The sequence below is a fragment of the Hylobates moloch genome, unplaced genomic scaffold (assembly GCF_009828535.3).
Source record: "Hylobates moloch isolate HMO894 unplaced genomic scaffold, HMol_V3 SCAFFOLD_24, whole genome shotgun sequence".
In the NCBI taxonomy this organism is placed as follows: Eukaryota; Metazoa; Chordata; class Mammalia; order Primates; family Hylobatidae; genus Hylobates; species Hylobates moloch.
Genome location: NW_026652299.1, coordinates 26,946,775 through 26,971,063, shown reverse-complemented (window position 1 = coordinate 26,971,063; position 24,289 = coordinate 26,946,775). Strand labels below are relative to the sequence as shown.

Sequence of the window (24,289 nt, the reverse complement as noted above, 5' to 3'; positions counted from 1 at the left end):
TTAACACACTAAACATAAAATACATATCTGTATAAATAAACTTTGTTCTGCCTCATCCTTCATTTCCAGAGTTTTTTAAAGGTTATATCGGGATTATGGAAATCTTGGTGATTTAAAAGCATTTTGTGATCTTAAACCAAGTTCTTCTGTTAATGTCCTGCTTTAATTTTTTTAGGGTAGGTATTCTAAATACAGAGGAGTCCTTCAGTCTGAAATTTATACAGTAAATTCTCATATTAGACTCATCTCTGGAGAATATTTTATGTAAACAGTACCTGGGGACTTTTCAGACAACATAATTCATTCTCTTAAGTCCATACAACCATATTTGTGAAAGCACTTTTGAAGCATTTTAAACTGATAACAAGCTGATATAACCCAGATTCATTGATTTTAGCATTTTTAATATTTTGTTTTCCTTCTTAGCTCAGTATATTGGGGTGTTTCACATTGTGGAGGGAGGGGTGCTTAAATTGTTAAGGTGTTTTTAAAATCAAAACATGAACAAATCACCAGTGAGGTGTGCTTACCACACTGAGACTGGTTTGAACAAGATGAAAAAGCTCAACCCAGTCTGTAACTAGCCTGCTTTATTCCAAAAGTAAACTTTTCCATTTTCTCTGTGTGGGAGCCCTGACTAGTTTAGTTGTGTGATGAAACTATGCAGACGTACACTAGACCTTTGTTAATGCACTGTGTTGACGTAAGATAATAGTATATATTACCGATAGAAGGTGGGTTCTGGAGTTTGACCTTCTGCCTCTGCCACTCATTGGGGTCGGAGCAAGTAATTTAATCCCTGAGTTCTTGTTTATTATCTGTAAAATGGGAATAATAATACTTGTCTCAAACTGGGCATGGTGGCGCATGCTTGTAGTTCTAGCTTCTTGGGAGGCTAAGCTGGGAGGATTGCTTGCACCCACGGAAAGAGACCTATCTCTAAAATATATAAATAACACTTATCTCAGGCATTACTGAGAGGATTAAATTTCATAAAGTATATTAAAACTTAGACATTTCATTTGCAGTTGCAGCTCCCCTATTATTGTTTGAGGATTGTTTTGGTTTTGCTGCTGTTGTTATTTATGGAATAAACTGAGTACCAGAATTTTTTCTAAGATTTAGAAAGCCTTGTGATCAATCAAAGGGAATGTGGTAATGGCAATAGAATTTTAATTACATGTTTACATTTTGGAATTTACAATGCCTGTATGTTGCTTATCACATGTGATTCTCTTTGTCAAATGAAGCAACAGATTTAGCCCCCCAAACCTTGTTTTGAGAAGTGTGGGCAACAAAGGCATGGCAAAGAAACCTGGAAGTATAAAGATGCTGTTGGCTAGAGCAGGGAGAAGTATTAATACATAAATTGCCTTGAAAAGGTGAGATATCTAGTTGACTTTTTTAAAAAATATGATTATAAAGGCAGCATGCCTCTAGTCTGAAAGCTAAGGGTTTTACTATCAAGTAACTGGATCTCAGCTTAGCTGTGACTGCGAGTCTCTTTCAAGTCTCTTTTGTTGTTGTTGAGACAGTCTCGCTCTGTCACCCAGGCTGGAGTGCAGTGGCATGATCTCGGCTCACTGCAACCTCCACCTCCCAGGTTCCAGCGATTCTCCTGCCTCAGCCTCCTGGGTAGCTGGGATTACAGGCACGTGCCACCACACCCAGCTAATTTTTGTATTTTTAGTGGAGACGGGAGTTTCACCATGTTGGCCAGGCTGGTCTCAAACTCCTGACCTCAGTTATCTGCCCACCTTGGCCTCCCAAAGTGCTGGGATTATTACAGGTGTGAGCCACCACGCCCAGACTCTTTCAAGTCTTATTTGGACATCTTCCATTTCATCACCTGAAGCAAGAATACTACTTTCAAGATTATTAAGTAAAAGACCTAGTGATACTACTGAGGGTTAAAACTGGCAGCTACTGTTATTATTCTGATTCTTCCTTACTTTCAATCATGTGTGTCTCGCTGATTTTATCTAAGAAGCCAAATGCTTTTACAGCTAACAGATTGCCGTGTTTAGGCACTTTCTGCTTCTCTCTGATTCAATCCTCCCAACTTTCCTGTTTGCCAGTCCTCGCTTCAGCGTAGTCGAGTAGGTGAGGATTTCCCCACTAGGTCAGCTTCAACCTGCTCTGGGCCTGGAGAAGGAAACTTGGAAGAAAGTTGTAAACAGGTAGATTGAAAACTGTGTACTAATTTCAAACAGCACACTTCACTGTTTGCATTTTAGATTATTAATACCAGTTGCCCTTGTGAAGGCTCTGGGAAGCTTTTGAGAATCTAAAATAATATAATAATATATGAGCGTGTGTATGTGTGCCTGTCAACGTTTGTGTTGTGGTGTGTTTTATGATTAACTACCTTCTCAGTGATATAGCCATGTTTGTGTCGACTGCTACCATATTTTAATAGAATAGTAAAAGCAAGAGATATTAGGCTGACACAGTGGCACACGCCTGTAGTCCCAGCTACTTGGGAGGCTGAGGCAGGAGGATTACAGGAGTTCAAGGCTGCAGTGCACGGTGATCATGCCTGTGAATAGCCACTGTACTCCAACCTGGCAACATAGCAAGACCCCCATCTCTTGAAAAAAAGAAAGGAGAGATACTAAATGAGAAACGTCTGATGGTTTTGAAATAGTTTCTCTTTGGTGACTTTATGAAGCAATTTTTAATGAGAGTCTGAAGGAAGCAGTGAGTTGTTTAATAAATTGGAAAACTCTGCCTTTCCTCTCAAATTTTGTTTTCCCAAATTAATACCAACACTGAAGTGTTTGGCAAAGCTTTGTTTTGATCTGATCTGCTAGGAAGAATTCCTTTCTGCTATAAGATGTGCAACATTCAAGACAGTTGATGTCCTTGGGAGTTCTCTTCAAATGGTAGCAGTGAGATGTGAAGAACCTTTTACAAACCCCACCTCTCAAATTCCTCTATGAGGGTATGTGTGGGAACCATTTCATTTTAAGTTGCCATGTGATCCTTAAAATAAATTGCCCTAGGGTTGCCCATTAGAAAAAGTCAGCAGTACTCTTGAGTTTTTCATCTGGCTGCCTAACGGTCTTGCCTCTTACGAAGACAACAGTTCAGATACGCAGACAAGAACAGTGGCGTACTCCACTTTTTGAGTCACTAGTGAACATGAGCTATGCCCCAGGCTTTTTTAAGGCATCTCTCCAGCCCAGTTCCATATCTGGAATTACTTGTTTAATGAGATCATATTATGGTAATGATAAATATAACCCAGTTTTCTTCCTTGCTTGGATTCCATGTTTTAACCTCTCACTAATTCAGAGGGTCGGAGATAAAATATTTGAAAACAGTAACAGTCTAATTCCTTGCAAAACTCTGATGTAAAATCTTTTAAAAATTGGATACTTGGGCCAGGCACTATGGCATATGCCTATAATCCCAGCTACTCCAGAGACAGACAGTAGGATTGCTCGGAGCACAGGAGTTCGAGGCTGCAGTGCACTATGATTGGACCTGTAAACGGCCACTGCACTCCAGCCTGGGCAATGAGACCCCCGTCTCTTTCTTTAAAAATAAAAAAATGTATATTTAAATGATACTTTCTACTGTTTCTAGAACTTGGATCTTATTTTTAAAAGATTTTACTCTGGAAACACTCTAAGCTTCTAAGTTAATAATTTGCATCATGAAAAGCCTCAAGTTAGCTTGTGACATTAGATAACATTCTGGGAAGAAATATTGTCTCTTAAATAAAGGCGGTGGCACATTTCACATAAAAAGCATACTGTTCAAGAATGTAATCATATATTTTATAACTTTCAAATGCCATTTTCAATCAACAAAATTTAAGTGCCAATATTTTTTAATTAAATTGATGACATTGATGTGTTTTTCCTGCTACAATTCCAGGCTGCTGCTTTCTTTCCTCCTTGTAGTGCATTATTTTTCTGCACGCATTGTTTTTTTTTCTAACACCTAATACAATGTTTTTTAAAAATACGCAGGTTACTTTGCATGAGTTTTGGAAATTGTTCTATTATACAAATATGCATATCAAATTAACAGTACATTAAGTTGGTGAAATAGATTCCTTCTGATAATTTAAAATGTTTCCAAAATGAAATGTAGAAAAGTATATTTTAGTACAATTAATAATAGTGCTTTTTGCCCATGTCATAAAAATATTATGACCACTTATTTTATTTGGGTGGAAAAGGTATTAATGACTGTATTTGAAATTAAAGGGGAAAAAAGTAATGTACTTTTGCCTAATACTGTGATTAATGAATTAATGAATTAATTTCAAAATGTTAAAAAAGTAACTTTTGATTATATTTTTAAATTCATAATTCTTATTTTTGGTTAAATACCTTTGGGTTTTTGGATTTCTTTTCCTTCTCCATGCACAAAATAGTAATTTTGTCCTAACTGGACCTATAATTAATTTTAGCATTGTAAAAGCATTGAAATATTTTGTGATGTTTATTTCCAAAAGAATTTCTCTGCAAGCACATTTTTTGTGTAATATTCTATGTCATGGAAAAAAATTCTGAATAATTACTGCAATCTTAAAAACTGCAGTCTTTGGAAAGACCTTATGTTTGCAAAGTCTTTATGGTTAAAAACGAAAAAGAAGTGATTATATTCACAGACAGTTTTTTGTATCTTTTTCTTTCTCTTGACTTTTAGAAATTAATTAGAAATGCCAATTAGTATTTACTAAATTTTTTTTGGCTTAGCTTTTGTAAATGAAAACTATTGTAATTAATTCCTCAGGCATTATGCTTTAAGCTCAGATTGCCTGCTACTAAATCCATAGAAAGCACATCACTTACTAGAAGCCCGAGTCTCATTGACCACTCTTGTTCCAGCTCATTGCTTTGCCTACCTCGCTACCACAGTCACTACAAGCAGGCTTGCAGTGTGTTGACTCAATTAATAAGCAAAAGTAGAACATTTTCCAAAAGGCGGAAGAGCATGTTTTTAATGTAGACTCCTTTGAAATCTGGTTTGCTTCTCAAAGTCTCTCTCCTTGGTTTATAGGTGTAAAAGTAGAAGTTTTTCTGAGGTATTTATACCTGTTTTCTCATGTTTCTTAGTCAAGAGGAGTATGGCTTCTCAAGATAACCTAATGCAGCTTGTTTAAAAATATGTGCTTTCCAGGGTACATTGAGATCCCTGTTCAGTTCTGAATTATTAAAGTGGGATCAATCTTAAACTTTTAAAAATTTTTTAATTGTTTCATTTACCTACTTAACCAGCTTCCTTCCTAGTACCAGACAACAAAAGAAAAGTTCTAGGAATTTAATATTAGTGTGCTGTGGAATTCCAAGGCCAGGGCATTAAAATGAAGCCAGAGTTTATTTTCCAGATTGAAGTCAGACTACTTATGATTGGTATTATTTTCTTCAGATGCTTTTTTGTTTTTGATGCCTAGAATACCCTCTTATTAGTGATTTTACTTATAAAATATTTTTTAAAAACAACTTTAATCAACATTTTGATGAAGAACCTATTGTACATTACATAAATTAATCATGGTTCCTTTTTCTAGGCAGCACAGATTGTGCTAATCTCTCTGTTTGAATTGAATACTCCTGAATTTACCATGTTACTTGGTGCCTTGCCAAAAACATTCCAGGATGGTGCCACCAAACTCCTGCACAACCACCTCAAGAATTCCAGTAACACCAGTGTGGTGAGTGCTTTGGTCACGATTGGTGCCTATGTGATGTCCATGACCTCTGCGTAGCCCTTATCTAGAACCTACTCTAATAGAATACCCCGTTTCCTTGTCCTCTTTCAGGAAATGTCGAGCATCCTGAGGATGGGGCCATCCTAAGCCCCAGTGAATGAATGAATCTGAAATTTAAATATGCCGTTTTTTCTCAGGTTGTTCAGTCAGCTACATTTTCACTAGGTTATCCAGTTAGTCATTCATTCACTGAGTTGGTCTTATTTTTCAACACTGGAAAGATGCAAATGCTCAATTCTGTCTGTCAGTCTAGCACACCCAACATCAGTCATTCGACTCCAGGAGTGCCTGTATGATGATTATTCATTTTTGGTTTATATACACTTAAAATTGGCCTTATGATTCTAAAGGAAAAAAAAAAACATCCTGGGCAGATTCTACCCATTTATTTACATGTGGGTTAAAAGACCAAGGAAAGAATAGAATATATTCTATATACAGCCCTTGAATAAGGATGCCTATTCTGCTTCACCCCAGGGCTCTCCAAGCAATACGATTGGCCGAACGCCCTCCCGACACACCAGCAGCAGGACCAGCCCCCTGACCTCACCCACCAACTGTTCCCATGGGGGTCTGTCTCCAAGGTAAGGTCACTTCTTTACTTTCCACAGAAGTAAAGAAACTAAAGCACCTTAATTGCTGTGCAGCCTATTTCTAGATTTTTAGACTAAGCTAAATAACAAAAAGAATATTGAGTATCAAGAACCGTGGGTTCTAGTCCTCACTCAAATTGTAACTATATAATTTTATGCAAAGGGGTTAACTTCTGTGGTAAGATGAGTGATGTGTGCTGAATGTTCTCTGTGGTTCTTGTAGCTCTAAACACTCACTAGTACCTAACAGTACCTACAACTAAAAGTTTGCATTTGGTACTGTTTTACATAGAATCCATGTAGAAGCTCATTACCTGTTGTGCAAGTGGTAGAACCTGAGGGTATTTAGTCATCCAGGCCAACTTGTTATAGTCAGTTACACCAAGTCTTGGGTAGTTTTTCAACCAAGTAATCATTCTAAACATAGTTGCTATCATGTTTGAAGCAGAATGCTGCTCTGAAGGACTGTGATTTAGAATCTGGGAACTAAAATTGGATCAACATTTCATACTCTTGTTGGGATCATGCAAATATTGGCCCTATAGAAGCTGAGGCAGTGATTTAAAAAGAGAAACTGCTTTGTCTTGAGGTCTTTAGATAATACTTCACCGTCTGACGAGAGCTTTAGAAGCCTGCACGGTGGCTTTAGTGACCCCCTCACATGGGCTGGGAGTTACCCATGGCCCCACTCAAAGTAGTTGCCCTACAGGCCAAAATTTTTAGGAGAGGGCCAGTGTCTGGACCAGCAAGGGGCACACATGCTCTGTTTGTCTACAGGATTAACTCTTTGGGATCACTAACAACACAAACCAGTAAGCTTTTGTCCTGAGGGCTGCTGACACCAGGATCTTAAAATGAAATGAAAATACCACAAGTATGCTATTTTCCCTTTAATGGGACTTTGTTACTAGGAAGATATCAAAACATAATTGCTTTTACATTTAGTTTTTTAAATGATCAAGAATCTCCCACACTTCTTCCTTATCACTGAAGGTTTCCAGTTCCTCATATCCTTTAAATACTTTGGAACATAAGAAATTTGTATTTTCCTCTTCGTGAAACAAAGTATTTTCTATAGCTATCTTATCTTGCTGTTTAGATTGCCCTTATGTTTACTCCCCCAAATGTCCCTCTGGACTATATTTAGGTAGACTGCAATGTGATATTATGTCTCCAGATTTGGTCTGTGTTGTCATGGCTTCAACAGGCTGTTACAATTAAATAATTGATACCAGAGACTAATGAAAATATGCTTGACTTTCGAATATGATGGTACAGTGGTGACAGTAAAATCATAAAATTATCTTTCCTAGTGGAGAAAATTATGTGGAAAACTTGAATTTTCTGTAAATTGTTGCCCTGTCTAGAAGAGATAGTTATGCAACATTAATTGGGAAGTCTTTTCTTCCATAATATACAGTTCATACATCTTATCTTTTAGTTATTGCATTCTTAGGGTGGCACATTCTTTAGTAAGTCAAAAGATATAACTCAAATTAAGCATTTTATTATTATTTGGACTAATCTAAGTAAAAACTTGATAGTGCTGTTAGTATCATTCATGAGAGCTAAAACTGTCTGAGTCAATCTCCATGGGTCCTCAAGTCATTAAAAATTGTGTTTTTCAAGGTCATTATTCCTTCTTAATTGGCCTCATCTTAATTTTTATTTATAGTTACAGATCAATGGAAGAAACAAAGAGATTTATTTTCAATATTCAGTAGTTCATGTGTGGTCTAAATATTTTCTTGTTATCAAATTCTTCTTTAGGAAATTATGTAGTTTCTTTCTTGGGAAATTTTTTTTTTTAACTTGCCATCATTCAGTGCATAAATAGCCAGATGGCCTTAGCCAACTTGAGCTCACAGAAGAAATGATTTTTCTCACAACTAAAACTGTCCAGCAGTGGGAGAAACTGCTTCATGTTATCATGTCACTAGAAATATTCAAATAGGCTACATATTTTCTAACAGGAAAATGGTAAAAGAAATGGATTATTGCACTAAATAGAATTGACTAGGTTACCTCATTTAAGGAGACTATAGACAGATAGACAGATCTGTTGTATATAATCTCAGCTATTTTTTCTGAGCATTGCTCTTAAAATGCTGATTTTCTGTGACCTGCCATTCCTTTGAGTTGTCTTGACCAGACAGTGTTAGCCTTTTATTCTGTAAGGGAAAAGCTATTACCAATTATTTGTTTTCAGTCAAATTAATTAATTTATTTATTTATTTATTTATTTATTATTTAGAGACTAAGTCTCACTCTGTCACCCAGGCTGGAGTGCAGTGGCATGATCTCTGCTCACTGAAACCTCCGCCTTTGGGATTCAAGCGATTCTCATGCCTCAGCCTCCTGAGTAGCTGGGACTACAGGCATACACCACCACACCCAGCTAATTTTTGTATTTTTAGTAGAAACGGAGTCTCGAACTCCAGACCTCAGGTGATCCGCCCACCTCTGCCTCCCAACATGCTGGAATTACAGGCATGAGCCACCACACCTGGTCTGTTTTAAGTCTAATTTTAACTGTCAAAATAAATTTTTTTTTTAGTCCAAAATTTCTATACTTGGATCATGATGATAGTAAGAAACTATTCTAAAATGATAAATCTGATAATTGTTTAAAAATATCACTAGTGGCCGGACATGGTGACTGATGCCTGTAATCCCAGCACTTTGGGAGGCCAACGTGGGAGGATTGCTTCAGCCCAGGAGTTTGAAACTAGCCTGGGCAACATGGTGAGATCCTATCTCACTATTTTTTAATACTAAAAAATTATCCGGACATGGTGGTGCACACCTGTGTTCTCAGCTACTTGGGAGGCTGAGGTGGGAGGATTGCTTGAGCCCCAGGACATGGAGGGTGCAGTGAGCCACCATCATGCCACTGCACTCTAGCCTGGACAACAGAATGAGACCCTGTCTTAAAAAAAAAAAAAAGTACATATATATATATATCACCAGTGAGGAAGTCATTTTTTTTTATCAACCCAGTAGTAGTAGAGATGCTGTAAGATAATAGGTTAAACTTTTGTAAAACATTCCGTTAGACATCATTTCTATGTGAAGGAATAAACTTCCTATTCCCAACTAATACCCAAATACCACTTGGTATTTGGAGAAGAGATCTATGTGCTATAAATATGTGAAATACATATTTATATTTTACCCAATGTGATTTTATGGTAAATGAAAAACTGAGTTGCAAGGGGCTTCAGAAGTCATCTGAAGTCCATTTCCTTTAAGAAAAAAAAAGTATATGGTGGTCCTTGCTCTGGTGTGCCGTATGTTCTTGGCAAACATGTCATAGAGCAGGGTGACTCTGTGTAAATAGCATGTATATCCCTAGCAATAGGAAGTAATTTTTAGTCATCTTCTTGTGAGAGGATCCAGAGTATGGATAGAATCAAAGTGGGGCTTAACAGGGAGACCCCGCCCCACACTCGGAGGTTGATGTGTCTGCCGCTCCTTCCCCAAGCAGAGGCCCAGCCTGAGGTGTCACCTGCATCCCTCCTGTGCCCTCACCTCCAACCCAGTGTGTGCATCTGACCCAGTGTGTGCCCCACACAGAGGCCAGTGTGTCTTTAGGCCTCTGTATGCTAGTGACTTTGCATCTCAATGCCTTATTTTCCTTATAAAGCAGAGCCATACCTGTGCTCAGGGGAGACTAGCATGCAGAGAGGTTCCTGCTGTGACGATGCCAATGAATGCCAGTGGCAGGCAGGGCTGCTCTGTAGGTGCTCTGGCACTGATGCCATGGACTCCACCCATGGCCTTACCCCACATCACCAGCCAGCCCAGCTCCCTACTTTCCCAGTCTCTCCCTCCATCCTTTTGAATTGCAGCAGTTGTTAGAACTCTCCTTCAGGGCCTCTGCAAGCCCAGGCACCCAGTGATATTTGTGAAGGGAAGATGAATACTTGTGTTCCCCAAAGAATTTCAGTTCTCATACTAGGTGGTATGAGCAGAGGGATTTGGTTTTTATGACTCTGAGCTGGCCAGCTGAGACTTAACACGCTAGCCCTCTAGTGATGCTACTGTTGTTTCAGAAGAAACAGCTTGTGCTGTCTCTGAATGCCATCCAACTTGATCACAGCCTCAAAGAATGCACTGCTCCACGCTGGAGAGCTCTGGTCAGAGTAGCACAGTCTCTGAGTCCTCCTGCTGGAGTCCCTCTGGTCTCATTTGAATTGAGGCCCCATGATACTTCTTTGGTTCTTTCTAAAATAACTGATGAGTTAACTGAAAGTGAGCATCCATATTTTCTTGTGTATTGTGTTATGTCCTTCCCAGTGCATGCAGATACACACACCCCCTCATACTCACATATACACACAGTCTCATGCATAGACACTCTTGGAATCCCATGTGATTTTAAGTAGTAAACACATTCCATGGTTGGGAGGGGAAAGAATAAAGTAGTCTTGTCGAGGACCAAATTGTAAAACAAAATTTGTTCCTTTCTCTGTATGATGAAGTGCAAATTTTGCTCTGATTAACTTTAATATAACGTTGTCAAGGAAAGAAGACTAAGACACTTAGTGTGTAGTGCTTTCCTCCTCCCCTCCCCTTTGCTTTTTGTATTTCTCTCTCTGATTTTCCTCTTCTGATCACTGCAGTCGGTTATGGGGTTGGAGTGCCGACGGGTTAGCGAAGCACCCACCTCCCTTTTCTCAGCCTAACTCCATCCCCACCGCTCCCTCCCACAAGGCTCTCAGGCGCTCTTACTCTCCCAGGTAACAAGCTACCTGTCAAACTTGTCTGAGGTGTCACAATATTATTGCATTTCCAAGGTCGTCTCAGGTCTTTGGGAAAGCCTCTAAGTTGCCTCCAGTGTGGTCCCTTCCTTGGTGTCACATAGCAGGAGTAGAGCCTTGGTGAGAAGTGTGAGCAGGTGTGTGATCTTTGCCAAATCTCACAAATATGGTTCCTGCTGTGTCACAGGGACAGATGACCCTTTATAACCTGATCAGATTCAGATTCATCACCGCCCATTATTGTGGGCCTTTCTGTACAGTACAGTGCTCAGCCCCTAGAAAGATCTCAGGAAATGCTGTGAGGTCAGCGTGGGCAATAGTGGGAGCAGTTTCCTTAGCATGCGTCTAAAGTGCAGAAGGCATTCCCCTGAGAAGCCAAAGAGACCTACTCTTTCCCAAACCACACCTGTCATTCTCAGCCATGCTCTTGACTATATATAGCTGATTTCTTTCCTAACATACTGTCTTATGAGGGCAGTCTGAGCACACAGATCCAGAAAGGAATCCCCAAGAGGCAGGATAACTGTTACAGCTCACTAAGGATGCCCTGCCTCTAAGAAGGAGAACTGTCAGTCACCTCACACACCCCCACAGTTGATGCTGAGTACAGCATCATGGACACTGATTATGCAACAATGTGGGGTGGGCTTCCCTCAGATGCTGACAGATGGTAAATCTGTGGTACAAAGAAGGGTCCACATAATACTGCAGATGGCTATTTCAGGGTCTCTTGGGGATGCTTTTTATAAGTAAGGTCCGAAGATCAGAGAGTCTCTTCCCTAGAAACCTGTTAGAGCACCAGGCAGTCCAGCTGTCATTGCGCTTTGTGAGATGAGTTTCTACCCTCTATGATAGAGGGTGTGATAGGAAAAGGGTTAAAAAAAAAAAAAACAAAAACGGCCTGTTACTTTTGAAATGCTTCATAGATAGCTTTTGCGCAGATTTACATTCTGACTTTTGTGGAATACAAATAATCTACATAGTGAAGCCAAAAACAGTAAATGAAATATTTTAACAACACCTTCTTTTTGAAGCTGTTATACCTCTAAAAGTCATTTCTAAAATGTACAGAGAACTCTGCGATGAATGTTTCTAGATACACAAGGTTAGGGCAAGCAGGTGAGGAGACGGCTGCTGTCTTCAATGTTAACAAAGCAGGTCACTCCTTTTCCTTTTTTTTAAGGTTAGCTGTGCCTCCAAGTGTAAGATCAGTTGGTTGACTGTCTCCCAGTATGTTGACCTATATGCCCTCTTGGGCACTCAGCTTCACTGCCAGCCAGCCATCAAGATTGCCCCTCCAGAGCACATCCCGTTCCTAGGATCATCTTTCACATACGTACACAACGATACATGTTGACCTAACTCATTAAGAGAGAATGCTTACTACTTATAACTTCTGTTGCCCATTGGAGGCAGGGATAGTTGACTAGAGACTTTTACATTTAGAAAACCTATCAGTTACATAAAATTAAGAGGGAATCTGTATGTCTGTCTCTTTGCTCTGTGCCAAAATCCTGTTGATTCCATAACAAAGAATGACTATCCTTATTCTATACTTTGTACCCTTTTCCTACAAAATGACAAAGAAGGCAGACTTCTCTCTCCAGTTTCTCTCTCTTGGAGACCTGACCCCGTGTTCTCTTCCCTCCCCATGACATGGATCCTTTAGCGGGCAAGCCCAGGGCCACATTCAGCTTCCGTGTTTGTGGCATGGCCTAACCTTAGGTCAATGACTATTGGCTGATTAAGGAATTCTCTCTAATCTAAAAAACCCTAAGAAAGCCCTTCTGGAGTCTAACCAGAGTATTTACAGGTGATCAGAGCCTGACTCTAACCCAAGGATTATGTCCTGGGGTTGTCTCAGGGCTGAAACGAGACAGGCTGTGGAGCAGATGGCAGATTGAGGTTTCCCCAGGTCTCTTCTCAGTCAGCTTCTGAGGCCGTCCTGCTGCTCCCTCATATACTGCTTGTGAGGACACAATATCTACCCTCCCTGATGATGGCTTTCATGGGAAGTTCCTTTTTCCTTTAGGTGAGAGCTTAACAGATACTGATTTGGAAAAAATACAATTCAAGCCAAAGCATAAAAATAGCAAAGAAAGTAGCATGGTCCGTTTCCTCCTAGAGGTAAGCAGTTATGCCTCTCACCTGCAGCTCACAGTTTTAGCTTCATACCAAGGAGATACTTCAAACCTCAGGCTAGTGAGTCTAAAAGAAGACACCTTTAATTGTTCTTAGTTCTGCAAATGGTGCTCCTGAATTGGGAGTTTGAGTTGGTTTATTAATTGAAAGTGAGAAGGAGGAAATTACCAGGCAGAATCCTTTATTTTCTTATTTTAAAAAGAGGCTATTATAATAGTGAAGTGATGTGATTTGAAATGAAATATTTTTAAGAAAGTTCAGGTTAAGAATAATGAGATGAATTATCTGAAAGCTGACATTATCTGAAGCGACATATGGAAAATAATATTGTGACATCCCTTAAAAAACTTGAACGTTCCGCCAGACTTCCTCTTGTCCATCCCATCATTCTTTCAGTTTTTTGGATTTTTTTCTTTTGCATGGGCTATGCTGTTATTTTTGGTTGTTGTGATTAAAAGTATCTTAAGGCATTTTTTTACATCTTGTATATATATTTTTTGTTTGAGTCATAATACTCAGTCTTTATATATAAAAAATAGTGTACTGGCCAGATGTATAAATGCCTTGTCCATACGTAAGTTAGTACTGTGGTGTCCTCAGAAGGAGGAGGGGAGCCTCTGGCCCCTTGGTCCTGCCTTCCTCACATCTAAAGAGTGTTGCCTCTTTGACAGACAGCCTTGTGAACATAGAAGAGGTTGAGATCTTAAATTCTCTTCAGGTTTTTTATTCTACCTCCTGTCAGTTTAGACATGGAATTTTAACAGCAAACCTGTTCAAGGTTCACATTTCTTTTTGTTTGACAGTCAAGTCAATCTTTGAGTTGAATTTTTTTTTTTTTTTTGTGAACTCTCCAAATACAATTGGGTTGTGTATTTTCTTTCATTCATCAGGAAAGGTGGGTTTTATCTGGGCCATATTTGCAATTCTAGACAAATAGCTCCCATCTTTGAGATTGTGGTCAGCTCTTGGGCTCTAGAACCTACCAGCACCAGCCCTAGAAAACACTTGGATCATTGCAACATCAAGCCAATAGAGATCTGGCCACTCCAAGCGAGAGCTCTCCAAATCTTATCTTGCTCATCTGCCCAAACTTCTTTTTTTTTTTTTTTTTTTTTAAGGCAGTATACTTAAGGAAGAGTATTTAGTAAATGTTCATCATTTTTACATTACAGGAACCTCACTTTGGGAATGTACAGGATTGGTTGTGTTGCCCTTAGGAAGGATACTTAGTTTCTTCAGTTACTACTCTTTTGAAGAACAGGAAGATTGCTTTTCTTTAGTCCTTAAACAGTGTTGCATGCTTACTTATATACAGCCAAGGATTCTTTGCGTGTCCCTAGCAATCCTCAGTATAGCTCAGGACTATTTTAAAAATTAAATTAGACGAATTCATCTGATCTTTTCTTGAAACTTTCTTGAAACAAATGACATTTAAACTAAGATTTTAACTTGCCCTTGGTTGACTGTTGCTTCGTGTTTTGCTTGCTTTATGCTGATGTATCCATCCCATGCCTTTCTTTTATATTCTCAGGATGGTTTTTGTTCTCAGGATTCTCCCTGTTTCAGTGCACTTTCCAGACATCTAAAAGGCACTTGTTGACAAACTGCAGTGCACCAAAAAGGATTGTTTGGCTTTTTTGCTTCATTTCATGTTTTGCTGTGCCCATTGTCTATAAAGACAGCAGTCAGTAACACTTTTTTGTGAACAACAAATATTTCTTGCTTTTATGAGGATTTTTAGATGTCTATCCAGGAATGTGACTTTTTATAAAATCTGCTTTGATTACAAAACTCCAAATAGAAGCATGTAGAAGAGTCTGATATTAATAGCAAGCTCCGGGGTGAGATGATGTGAGAGTTAGACTTTCTGGGCCGGCCTGTTCGTAGGGTGGATCTGACTTTGAGTCTAGGGTTTTTTGGTTTGTTTTGTTTTTTTGTAGGGTTTTATTTGTTTTCTGGATTGGATACCTGGGATTATAACCTAGCCTTGTGAGGTCATTTACTTTGCTCCTTTGAAATTTGCTTGTAGTACTAGCTTTATTTCCAACTGCCCGTTCCTCTTAAGTTTGTACATTTGAGACCAGTAACAACCAAACTCCTTTTTTCCATCTTCGAAATAAGAAAGTTATTTTTCCACTTCCATTATCTCGTGCCTTCAGTCACCAGTGTCACTCTTTGAGTTCCTACATTCTCGTGGTTACTGTTGTTTCCCACTGGTTTTTATTGAGTGCTGATGTAATGTGTTTGGCAGATTTAACAAGGAAGATGTGTAATTGTCTGGTGGTGGTACTCTAACAGAAGATGTCTCCTTTTCATTCCAAATCACCCATTAAACAAAACTATAAATATATCTTATTCTTTAAGTTGTGGGAAGTAACTTATGCCCATATCTCAGTTCTATGTATATGCCTCGATTTAAGAAATAAAATATTTTTTATCTTTAGCATGCTGGACTATGATACAGAGAACCTGAACTCTGAAGAAATCTATAGTTCTCTACGTGGAGTTACAGAAGCCATTGAAAAGTTTAGTTTTCGAAGCCAGGAAGATCTGAATGAGCCAATTAAACGAGATGGCAAAAAGGAGTGTGATATTGTAAGTATCCCTAGGCTGAAAGAGAACTCTGTGTTAGTTAAATGACAGATAATGAGGCTTCGGAACACTGACCATCATGATTACTGAGCTTCATCATTACATTTTTATCCTGTAGTTAAAATAATGTTTTCCTTTTAGTTTTAGTTGACATGTAATAATTGTACACATTTATGGGATACAAAGTGATATTTTGATACATGTGTAGAATGTATAATAATCAAATCAAGGTAATTCGTACATCCATCACCTCGTTTATCATTTCTTTATGTTGGGAACATTGAAAAATTCTCTCTTCTAGTGTTTTGGAAATACACAATAAACTGTTGTTAACTGTATTTACCCTACAGTACTTTACAGCAGCAGTCCCCAACCTTTTTGGCACCAGGAACTGGTTTTGTGGAAGATAATTTTTCCACAGACCGGGCCAGGTGGTGGGAGGATGGTTTGGGGATGATTCAAGCACATTACGTTTATTGTGTACTTTATTTCTGTTGTTACTACATTGTAATATATAATGAAATAATTATACAACTCACTATGATAAACAATCAGTGGGAGCCCTGAGCTTGTTTTCCTGCAACTAGGTGGCCCTATCTGAGGGTGCCGGGAGACAGTGACAAATCATCAGGCATTAGACTCTGATAAGGACCACGCAACCTAGATCCCCTCGCATGCACAGTTCACAATAGAGTTGACACTCCTATGAGAATTTAATGCTGCCATTGATCTGACAGGAGGCAGAGCTCAGGCAGTAATGTGAGCGATGGCGGGTGGCTGTAAATAAGATGAAGCTTCACTCACTTGCCCACTGCTCACCTGCTGTGCTGCCCAGTTCCTGACAGGCCACAGACCAATACCAGTCTATGGCCTGGGGGTTAGGGACTCCTGCTATAGAGCATTAGAACTTATTCCTCTTACCTAGCTGTAATTTTGTAGCTATTAACCAGTCTCTTTTCCTCCCCCACCCCCACCTTTCCTAGCCTCTAGTAACTACAGTTCTACTCTCTACTTCTATGAGCTCAACTCTTAATAGTTCCCATAAATGAGTGAGAATATATGATTTTGGTCTTAATGTACCTGATTTATTTCACTTAACATAATGTCCTCCAGTTCATCCATGTTGCTGTGGAATGATAGGCTTTCATTTCTTTTTATGGCTGAATAGTGTTCCATTGTGTATATATGTCACATTTTCTTTATGCATTCATTTGTTGAGGGACACTTAGATTGATTCTGTATCTTGGCTATTGTGAATAGTGTTATAACAAACATGAGGGTGTAGGCATCTCTTTGATACACTGATTTCCTTTCTTTGGATAAATTCCCAGTAATGGAATTGTTGGTTGTATGGTAGTTCCATTTTTAGGTTTTTGAGAAACCACTATATTGTCTTCCATAATGGCTATACTAATGTACATTCTCACCAATGGTATATAAGAATTTCATTTTCTCCACCTCCTCACCTTTGTTATTTTTTGTCTTTTTTATAATAACCATAAAATAGTATTAAGAGGCCCAAGGTAATTAATTTTACAAAATTTCAAAAGAGTAACCCTCAGCTATCTTTTCAAGGAATGTTAAGTGCCTTTTTTCTCAGTTTGCTTTGTTTATTCTGGACATAGTTTTGTTTCATGATGTAGTAAAAATGGTGAGCCTGAACCACACACCACCATGGCTTTCTGAGAGCTCCAGTCTCATGGGAGAGGCAGACATATAAGCACAAGATCATGGTGCAGTGAGTATGGCCACTGCTCAGCATCCAGGAGACCTGTGGCTAGTTGTGGTGCCCAGGGAGGATGTTGTATTAGTCAGTTCTCACACTGCTATAAAGAACTACCAGAGGCCGGGTGCGGTGGCTCACACCTGTAATCCCAACACTTTGGGAGGCCGAGGCGGGCGGATCATGAGGTCAAGAGATCGAGACCATCCTGGCCAACATGGTGAAACCCCGTCTCTACTACAAATACAAAAATTAGCTGGGCTTGGTGGTGCACACCTGTAGTCCCAGCTACTCAGGAGGCTGAGGCAGGAGAATCGCCTGAACCTGGGATGCAGAGGTTGCAGTGAGCCGAGATCGCGCCACTGCATTCCAGCCTGGTGACAGAGTGAGACTCTGTCTCCAAAAAAAAAAAAAAAAAAAAACTACCAGAAACTAGGTAATTTATAAGGAAAAGAGGTTTAATTGACTCACAGTTCCACAGGTTGTATGGGAAGTCCCCAGGAAACTTACAGTCGTGGCATAAAGGGAAGCAAGCACATCTTCACATGGTGACAGGAGAGAGAGAGTGAAGAGGGAAGTGCTGTACACTTTTAAACAACCAGGTCTCATGAGAACTCACTATCATAAGAACAGCAAGGGGGAAATCTGCCCCCGTGATCCAGTCACCTCCTACCAGGTTCCTCCCCCAATATTGGGAATTACTGTTTGACATGAGATTTGGTTGGGGACACAGAGCCAAACCATATCATTCTACCCCTGACCCCTCCCATATCTCATGACCTCACAATTCAAAACACAATCATGCCTTCTCAAGAGTCCTCCAAAGTCTTAACTCATTCCTGCATTAACTCAAAAAAGTCCAAGTCGAAAGTCTAATCTGAGCCAAAGCAAGTCCCTTCCACCTATGAGCCTGTAAAATAAAAAACAAGTTAGTGACTTCCAAGATACAGTGGAGCTACAGGCATTAGGTGATGCTTCCATTCCAAAAGGGAGAAATTGGCCAAAACAAAGGGACTACAGGCCCCATGCAAGTCTGAAACCCAGGAGGGCAGTCATTAAATCTTAAAGCTCCAAAATAATCTCCTTTGACTCCATATCTCACATCCAGGGCACACTGATGCAAGGAGTAGGCTCCCAAGGCCTTGGGCAGCTCCACCCTTGTGGCTCTGCAAGGTACAGCCCCTACAGCTGCTTTCATGGACTGACATTGCGTGCCTGTGGCTTTTCCAGGCACACGGTGCAAGCTGTTGGTGGATCTACCATTCTGGGATCTGGAGAACGATGGCCTTCTTCTCACTGCTCCACTAGGCAGTGCCCCAGTGGGGACTCTGGGGGGGCTCCAACCCCACATTTCTCCTCTGCACTCCCCTAGTAGAGGTTCTCCATGAGGGCTCTGCACCTGCAGCAGACTTTTGCCTGGACATCCAGGCATTTTCATACATCCTCTAAAATCTAGGTAGACGCTCCCAAACCTCAATTCTTGCCTTCTGCATACCCACAGGCCCAACACCACATGGAAGCCACCAAGGCTTGGGGTTTGCACCCTCTGAAACAATGGCCCAAGCTATACGTTGGCCCCTTTTAGCCATAGCTGGAGCTGGAGCAGCTAGGATGCAGGGCACCATGTACCAAGGCTGCACAAAGCAGCAGGGCCCTGGGCCTAGCCCACAAAACCATTTTTCCCTCTTAGGCCTCCAGGTCTGTGATGGGAGGGGCTGCCAAGAAGTTCTCTGAAATGCCCTGGAGACATTTACTCCATTGTCTTGGCTGTTAACATTCGGCTTTTAATTACTTGTGCAAATTTCTGCAGCCTTGAATTCCTTCCCAAAAATGGGTTTTTCTTTTCTCCTGCCTGGTTGGGCTACAAATTTTCCAAACTTTTACACTCTGCTTCCTTTTTAAATATAGGTTCCAGTTTCAGGTCATTTTTGTGTTTATGCAAATGAACAGAGGCTTTTAGAAGCAGCCAGGCCATATCTTGAACACTTTGCTGCTTAGAAATTTCTTTCACCAGATACCCTAAATCATCTCTCTCAACTTCAAAGTTCCACAGATCACTAGAGCAGGGCCACAGTGCTGCCAGTCTCTTTGCTAAAGCATATCAAGAGTGACCTTCACTCCAGTTCATTATCTTCATCTGAGACCACCTCAGCCTGGACTTCAGTGTACATATCACGATTAGCATTTTGGTCACAACCATTCAACAAGTCTCTAGGAAGTTTCAAACTTACTTTCATTTTCCTGTCTTCTGATCCCTCCAAATTGTTCCAGCCTCTGTCCATTACCCAATTCCAAAGTTGCTTCCACATTTTCAGGCATCTTTATTGCAATGCCCCATTTCTGGTGCCAATTTTCTGTATTAGTTAGTTCTCACACTGCTATAAAGAACTACCTGAGACTGAGTAATTTATAAAGAAAAGAGGTTTAATTGACTCACAGTTCTACAGACTATACCGGAGGCCTGGCTGGGGAGGCCTCAGGAAACTTACAATCGTGGCAGAAAGGCAAAGCAAGTATGTCTTCACATGGTGGCAAGGAGAGAGAGAGAGTGAAGGGGGAAGTGCTACACACTTCTAAACAACCAGGTCTTATGAGAATTCACTCACTATCATGAGAACAGCAAGGGGGAATTCCGCCCCCATGATCGAATTACCTCCCACCAAGTTCCTCACCGAACATTGGAAGTTGCAATTTGGCATAAGATTTGGGTGGGTACACAGAGCCAAACCATATCAGATGTGCAAAAGAGATTGTGTCACCTCTGAACTGAAGCATGGAGGTCCAGAGGAGTTTGTCAGGTCGAGTAGGAGGGTTGTAGTCAGGAGGGCCTGTTTGAAGACTAAGACATGGATGTAGGCATGGTGTGATTTCCTATTTGAAGTGGCTGAAGTGGAAAAGAGTGGGCATGAGGAGTGCTTGGGGAGATTCAGAGCAGGAAGGATGTGCTCACTGGGGTATTCCCAGCCAATGCCTTGACTTCACCCTGGTGATACTAGAGTCATTGAAGGATCTTTAAGCAGGGAAGTGGCATAGTCATACTTATATTTCAGACAGGCTACTGTAACTATGGAATGGAGAATAATTCAGAAGGAAGTGGGATTGAATAGGGCATGAGCAGAAACAGAAGAATCAGAAGTCTTCTGGGGCTGTTGAGCAAATGCTAGTGCAATTCAGTGAAATGTTACCCTAGAAGGAGATGCTCTCTTTGAAATATAACGAATTCTCTTTTGAATACATGCAAATTGCAGGAATTGTGGAATATCCAAGCAAATATATCCATCAGGACTTTGGATATAGCAGTCTGTTTCAGCCAGTGATTTAGGCAGAAGTTAGATATTTGAGAGATATTGATTAGTTGCTTGAAGATAAGTAAAGAAAAGTGAGTAAGTGAAATCACCAGGTAAAGGGTAAGGGCAGAATCCTAAGGAGCATCAACGCTAAGGGAAAGACAGAAGCTAGAGCTGACAGGAGGGAGACCAGGAGAGGGTGGTGGCATAGAAGATAAGGGAGACTATTTCAGAAAGGACATTCTAGCCAAAGGGGCCATGCTGCAGAGATAACAGGTCACATATGAAATGAAAGGGCTCCGTTGGATTATTTGCTTATTATCCACATTAAATGTTCTATTTTAACCTAAAAGATATAAAATACACATTTACTTGCCAATGTTTTGATGTAAAGACCTTTCCTTCAAGAATGGGCACACTGGATTTCCATGTTTTTCTTCTTAAATAAACTTTACACGTAGTTACAGTCTGCAATATCCAAAGTTAGTTTCTTCCAGGAGTACATTGGATCTTGTGAGCATAGTTGAGTGCAGAGTTGAGAATGGAAACCAGATCACAGTGAGTGAAGAAGTTGAGGAACAAACTGGAGAGAAATACGGATCAAAGGGCATTTCAGATGGGAGAGATCTCTCCCAGCAGGGCCAGTGGAGAGAAGAACCTTGCCTACACAGTGGAGGGGAGCAGATGATTGGATGCAGATCCTTCAGGATGTGGGGATGTGAGATTAGGGCCCAGGTAGAATGACTGGTCTTAGCTAGGGAGGAGGATGGCTTTAGGGGCTTGAAGCAGGAGGTAGAGCGTGTTCCTACTGCCGGTTTCTCAGGGCAGTGGAAGGAGGCCTGCTTTGAAGCGGGGTACTTGTTGTGAGGAGTGTGAGGAATGGGGGAATCTGACTAGGGAAACAGAACTCCTACCAAGAACAGTAGAAAAAGTGGATGCATGAGGGGTTACTTTTCCAGTTATGGTGGCTCACGCCTGTAATCCCAGCACTTTGGGAGCCCAAGGCGGGAGGATTGCTTGAGCCCAGGAGTTCAAGAACAGGCTGGGCAACATAGGGAGACTCCTGTCTCTAAAAAAAAAAAAAAAAGGCCGGGCGCGGTGGCTCACGCTTGTAATCCCAGCACTTTGGGAGGCCGAGGCGGGCGGATCACGAGGTCAGGAGATCGAGACCACGGTGAAACCCCGTCTCTACTAAAAATACAAAAAAAAATATTAGCCGGGCGTGGTGGCGGGCGCCTGTAGTCCCAGCTACTTGGAGAGGCTGAGGCAGGAGAATGGCGTGAACCCGGGAGGCGGAGCTTGCAGTGAGCCGAGGTTGCGCCACTGCACTCCAGCCTGGGCGACAGAGCGAGACTCCGTCTCAAAAAAAAATTTAATTTATGTAGATGTGGTGGTGTGCACCCTGTAGTCCCAGCTACTCGAGAAGCTGAAGTGGGAGGATTGCTTAAGCCTAGGAGTTTGAGGCTGCAGTAAGCTACGATTGTGCCACTGTACTCCAGCTTGGGTGACAGAGTAAGATTGTGTCACTTAAAAAAAAAAAAATACACACACACACACACGCACACACACACACACTCTTAATATATGCCCAAAAAATGATACTTAGAAAAGTGAAAAAAAGAAATCACCATCTCTAGAGATAACCAATGTTAACATTATAGGGTGTATTTTTCTATTCCTTTTTGTATATTTATACATATATGTGTGTAGGGGAGTGTGAGGAGTATTATTTTTATAAAAGTAACATCACACTGTCCATCTGTTGAGCACAGGGCATGAGCGCTTTTCCGTCAGTTTCTGTGTGAGTTGTGGCTGCTCAATGATTCCTCCTGTGGATGATGTTCTGTAGATGGGCACCCAGTGTCCTGTTTCAGAATATTTAGATGGTTTCTGATTTTGTCAAGTGTAAAAATACTGTGATGAGAGTTGAAAGGAGTGAAATTTGGGAGGGAGAAAGTAAAGAGGGCAAGGCCTGGGAAGCCTCAGTGTCACGTAGGGACAGGTGGAGTGGGGGGAGCGCAGTGGCAGAGCTGCAGGGCTAGGAGGAGTCAGGAAGCACCATGAAGATGCCATCTGTCAGAGAGGTGGCTGCTCCTGCTGGAAAATGTGGCCTCGAGCAGCAAAGCTAGGGTGGCAGTGAAAATCGAAGAATGGGCCAGGCATCGTGACTCATGCCAGTAATCCCAGCACTTTGGGAAGCCCAGGCGGGTGGATCACCTGAGGTCAGGAGTTCCAGACCATCCTGACCAACATGGTGAAACCCCATCTCTACTAAATACAAAAGATTAGCCAGGCGTGGCGGCACATGCCTGTAATCCCAGCTCCTTGGTAGGCTGAGGCAGGAGAATCACTTGAACCTAGAAGGCGGAGGTTGCAGTGAGCTGAGATTGCACCATTTACACTCCAGCCTGGGCGACAAGAGTGAAACTCTGTCTCAAAAAAAAAAAAAAAAAAATCGAAGAATGGAGGAGCTTCAAAATTCACCATCTTAGCCACCACTTACCATATTTTTAGCTAAAACATTGAGGTGGATATAAAACTGTGCTAAATGTGAAAGACTCGGGAGCCAGTACATCTCTTAAGCCTAACAAGGAAACCCAATCTAGGGAGACAAGCCAATAGGATGAATGTCAGATGCAGTAGGAGGGTGATGCACACAGCAAAAATGAAGACATTCAACATAGGGAGAAAGCCTATCCTTACGGTCAATTACAGAAATACAGCAGACTCGTATCAAGGTTCTCTTCTGCTTTGCTTTAGTAGAAGTTACAATATTTAATACTAGAAAGAGTAAAAGGATCTAGTGTAATGTTGGTGCCATGGGAAATTGATACAATGTTTTGGAACTCAGTAAAATTATATTTAGCGAAAGTGATTTGCATATTCTTTACCCAGTATGGTTAATCTACACTAAAGAAAGAACAGAAGAAAAAAAATGTCATTTCCATAAGGTAGCTTATTTCGGCATTATCTACAGTAGCAAAAATATTAAAGGGGAACATCTGAGTAAATCTTTTTTAAAACACAAGTGGAGGTAGTGGTGTGATTAAACATGGTGGTTACAAAAACTTCATCCACACGGGAAATGTCTGCACTGTAAGGAAAGGAAAACAGAAGGCAGCGTGCACACCGGGTTCCTGCTGCGTAAAGCCTGCGTGGAGACACGCACTGAGGTGGTAAGGTTTTGTTGTTAACAGTGATTAGAATTGGGAGTTGAGCTTTATTTTTTAAATGTCTGAAGTTTTAAAAACTCTTCTCTTTTTTTGTTTTTTTTTTTTTTTAAACCTCCTGTTCAATGGCTTACCTTTTTCTTTTATAAATAATTTTTCATTATAATAGTATATTTAGAAAACTTAGAAACAAAACCATCCATGAATTTTCTTCCACCCTGAGAAAACCTCTGTTAAGATTTGATTTATACCTTTTTAGTCTTAATTTGTTTCTGTCTATGCATATAT

General features: G+C 40.6%; 1 protein-coding gene across 1 annotated transcript in view; it reads left to right on the top strand.

Annotated features, from left to right (window-relative positions):
• The window catches only part of CLASP1 (cytoplasmic linker associated protein 1), a 301,973-nt gene that overhangs the window by 240,933 nt on the left and 36,751 nt on the right, over positions 1 to 24,289 (top strand). The window contains exons 33-35 of the mRNA XM_058434402.1: positions 5,531 to 5,674; positions 6,209 to 6,315; positions 15,674 to 15,824. Coding sequence (XP_058290385.1) covers positions 5,531 to 5,674; positions 6,209 to 6,315; positions 15,674 to 15,824 — 402 coding nt within the window. The remainder of the gene's footprint in view (positions 1 to 5,530; positions 5,675 to 6,208; positions 6,316 to 15,673; positions 15,825 to 24,289) is intronic.